Source organism: Ziziphus jujuba, chromosome 3 (assembly GCF_031755915.1).
Source record: "Ziziphus jujuba cultivar Dongzao chromosome 3, ASM3175591v1".
Classification (NCBI taxonomy): domain Eukaryota; kingdom Viridiplantae; phylum Streptophyta; class Magnoliopsida; order Rosales; family Rhamnaceae; genus Ziziphus; species Ziziphus jujuba.
The window spans coordinates 14,392,354-14,396,708 of record NC_083381.1 but is presented as its reverse complement, the minus strand read 5'-3'; the positions used below and the strand labels follow the sequence as shown (position 1 = coordinate 14,396,708).

The window sequence follows — 4,355 nt, the reverse complement described above, 5'->3', positions numbered from 1 at the left end:
AAAAACGTAAGAGAAAAATATTTTTTAAAAAGATTTTTTTCAAAGATATTTTTGAATTAAAAATTTTTTATAACTCGTAAAAATCTAAAGTTATGCTTTTTATACAAAACCATGTATATATATATATATATATATATTGGATAAACAGGGATATATGAAACGCTATCTAAAAAAACTATTTATTTTATTTTAAAATATATTTTAAAGGATTATTTATGTCTTTTTTAGTGTTTACTGTATGTATGACCCCAAATTATATAAAAGTCTTACTTTAGATAGAAAATTAATTAGTAGATTCATAAACTAGTTTGTTAAAAAAATTGAGGATTTAAAATGCCACTAATCGTATTGTTTAGGAACCTTTATTATTATTATTATGATGATGATGATGATGGTGAATCTATAGGAAGAATGAGCCGGTCGCATTTACTACACCCAACTTTAAGTTGCAGATATTCTAGCACAAAACTTTAAGATACAGATACTATAAATATTGGTAAAATAATAAGACAAATGAAAATATTATAAAATGACAAAAAAGAAAAGAAATGATTAAAAAAATGAAGAGATAAAACTAGTTAGGAATTATGCTAACGTGTGGTCTATATGAACGTGGGCGGCGTCAAACCGATATAGATATAAATTTCAATTTTTGAGTATATTATTATTGTATTCCCCTGATCGAAGCACTTTCCTTTCAGAATTTTTTTTTTTTTTAATCTTTAAAGTTAAATCTTTTTTAAAATTTTATTTTAAAATGTTCAAACATCATCAATTTAAAAACTATTTATATACTATTACGTAAATAAAATTCAATTTAAAAACTATTTTACGCAAGTAAAATTCAAATGTAAAAATTAAAATTGAAAAAAAAAATTTCAGATTAAAGTTTCAAAATATGTCCGACTCAAGGAAAAGTATGCTAATTATCATTATTATAATTATGTACATTGTATCTATTAATAGGTTAGAATATTTTTGCATTTAAAATATTTTACTATGATAGACCCTACCACGTTTTAATACCCACCATTATAATTTGATTCCCACGTGCATACACCTTCTGATTTCACCCATCCCTCAAGTCCCCAATAATTCATGTCACCCTATTCAACATAATAATAATAATATTGATAATAATTCATTTAAACTCTTATCTATATATCTCTTACCTTTGTGAAACAAAGAAAGCATAAAAAATAGACCTTCCCCTGAATGCTCATCTTCTTTACTTTTTAAAACCAACCAGCCACCGTTGACGATGAACAACGACGACGACCACAGAGCGATGAAAAAAATGCTTCAGATCAAGAACTGAACGAGAAGCCAGCCACCACCAGTAGCCACCAACTGAACGATGACTCCAAGAAGCTTTTGATCTGGCCACTCAAGCTTCAAATCTCATCTAAAAGATATAATTAGCTGAGGGAAGACAAATTTAACAAAATGACTGACGCTGTTCTTGGTTTTGTGTTGGAGAAGTTGGAAAATTTGATCATCCATGAAGCAAATTTGTTCCATAGAGTCAAGGATGATGTTAATTTGCTTCAAGATGATCTTCGCATTATGAATGCCTTTCTCAGAGATTCTGAAGGGAAAGGTGACGGTCAGGACATGGTGAAGGAGCTAATCGGCCAAATCAGAGAAGCTGCTTTTGAGGCTGAAGATGTCATAAACACATACATGGCTCAAGTTATAAAGCAACGGATGAGGAACCTGCTGCAGAAATCGCTCCATTACTTTGATCAAGCAGTCGTGCTTCACCAGGTTGCAGAGAAAACCCAGAGCGTCAAGAGAAGGATTGATAATATTTATGCCAATAAAACAAAATTTGGCATAGAAGCTCAATCTCATGTAGATGAAGAAACAGAGCTATCACTCCAGGAGCGTCGGAGAAATGTTGAGGAAGAAGATGTGGTGGGCTTTGGCAATGACACAGCAAAATTGGTTGATCAGCTTCTCGATCAAGGCAGAGTACAACGCGAGGTAATTTCAATCATTGGCATGGGTGGTTTAGGAAAGACCACACTTGCCCGAAAAATTTACAACAACACTCATATCAAGAATCATTTTGATTACTGTGCATGGGTTAATGTATCTCAAGAATACAAAACCAGAATGTTGATTCTTGATATGTTGAAGTGTGTTGGGCCAATAGCAGACGAAACATATAAAAAGTCTGATGAACAACTTAAAGACACACTGCATGACAACTTGAAAGGAAAGAGATATTTTGTCGTCATGGACGACGTGTGGAAGCTTGAATTTTGGGATGAGATAAGAGCATATTTTCCCAACGAATCAAATGGAAGCAGAATATTAATCACTAGTCGGGAAAAAGAAGTTGCCTCTCATGCTAGCTCAACTCCTTATTTTTTACCATTTCTTGATAAAGAAACGAGTTGGGAACTCTTATGCAAGAAGGTGTTTCGAGGAGAAAAATGTCCTTCAAATTTGGAAAGTCTCGGGCGGCAACTTGCTGAAAGTTGTAAAGGCTTACCACTTTCTGTTGTGGTATTGGGAGGTATTCTGGCAAACAAAGAGAAGACACACCAAACATGGTCCGATTTTGTTGGCAATGTCAATTGGTTCCTCATCGACGAGGACAAAAAGCGCTGTGCAGATATTCTTGCTCTCAGCTACAACCACTTGCCACGTAAATTGAGAGTATGTTTCCTATATGTCGGTATCTTCCCTGAAGATTATTTAATCTCTGCAAGGACACTGACTCAGTTGTGGGTGGCTGAAGGATTCATATCTGTTCAAAATGACAGCACAAAAATGGATGAAATTAAGATTGCAGAACAGTACTTGGAAGGGCTCATCGATCGAAGTTTGATCCAGGTAGCAAGTAAGAGAAGCGACGGAGGTGTGAAGACATGTCGTATCCATGATCTCCTAAGAGATTTCTGCATAAAGATGAGTATTCAAGAGAAATTCTATGAGGTTCGGGTGAATGAGCTAAGTTTATCAAATAGCAACCCTCGGAGACTTTCCATACAAGGTAAAGTTGATTGTTATGAAAGAATTTCCTCCTCAAGCACTAGTTGCAATTCAATTTCTGTTGGGTCTTTGTTTCTCTTTGCCTCATACTTTGATTACAGTTCTTTGGAATGGGCTATGGAAAACTTTAGGTTTATCCAGTCGCTTTCTTTTGAGGCTTCAGCTATGCATCATTCCCTGCATCCTATTCCCGAGGAAATAGGACAGCTAGTATTTCTAAGATACTTTAAAATATCTGTTACTTATGGCTTTGTTCTTTTACAATCAATTCCTGCTTCCATATGCAAGCTTCCTTATCTACAAACAATTCATGTGCAAGGGTCAATTGATGAGGGCTTGCCGAAAGAGATATGGATCATGAAGCAATTAAGGCATCTCTATGCAGGACAAGGATTAAAATTGCCCCAGCCACCTTCAAAAGGTGGTCACACTTTAAGCAACCTCCAAGTCCTTTCCTGTGTAGAGGTTGATGAGAAAACTGTCATTCTCTTTCGAAAATCTTTGTTCCCAAATTTGAGAAAACTGCATTTAAGTTCGCATCTATGCTGGATTGATCAATCTATGGTGTCCGAAATATTGGCAAGTCTCAAGTCGTTGCAACACCTACAAATCTTGAAATTGAGTTGGTTGACAATTGGGCAACGGTTGGATTTGTTCTCACTATCATCATCATCAAAACTCACCAAGGTTACAGTTCTAAATTGCAACAGGGTGGACCTGATAAGTCTTGGGAAACTTGTCAGCTTACGGATCCTAAAAATTAGAGAATGTGATATGTCGTCTCGGCAGCTACATTTCATGGCTGGTGAATTTCCGCAGTTGGAAGTCTTTAAAATGATTGGTTTAAGAGATATTGAAACGTGGGAACTCGATACACATGCAATGCCCAACCTTCAGCATTTGGCCATTGAAGAATGTCAGAATTTGAGAAATCTTCCAGATGAACTCTGGAGCTTGGCTAACCTCAGAAAGGTAGAGTTATCGGAAATCCCACAAAATTTGAAGGAGAAACTCATGACCAAGCAATCAAAGATGAAAGAGGACGGATATTCTTGCAAACTCATCATTCATTGAAATTGATCCGTCATCATCATATTCATGGTTATTGATGCGGTAATTGCCCCGATTGGTGGAGTACCGACGATTTTCTCCACTTGGTGGCATTTTGGCTGTTGTTTAAGTAATTCTTACTCTAACTTTTCTTCAATGCTGTCCCTTTCTTTTTTTTCTTTTTTTTTTTTCTAAAATAAATGTTTGTTTTATAATAATTACCGTCTTGTTATCTGGTAATTTGTATTATGTCTGATATATATGGTTGTTTTTATGGAATGAAAATAGAATTTTTCTCTTTT

General features: G+C 35.0%; 1 protein-coding gene across 1 annotated transcript; it reads left to right on the top strand.

Moving 5' to 3' along the window:
- The first annotated feature begins 1,147 nt into the window (after positions 1–1,147).
- On the top strand, positions 1,148–4,355 carry LOC125423491 (disease resistance protein RPP13-like). Its single transcript, XM_048477869.2, has 2 exons — positions 1,148–3,004; positions 3,323–4,355. Exons 1-2 carry the CDS (start codon positions 1,447–1,449, stop codon positions 4,075–4,077), a joined length of 2,313 nt encoding a protein of 770 aa, XP_048333826.2. The 5' UTR covers positions 1,148–1,446; the 3' UTR covers positions 4,078–4,355.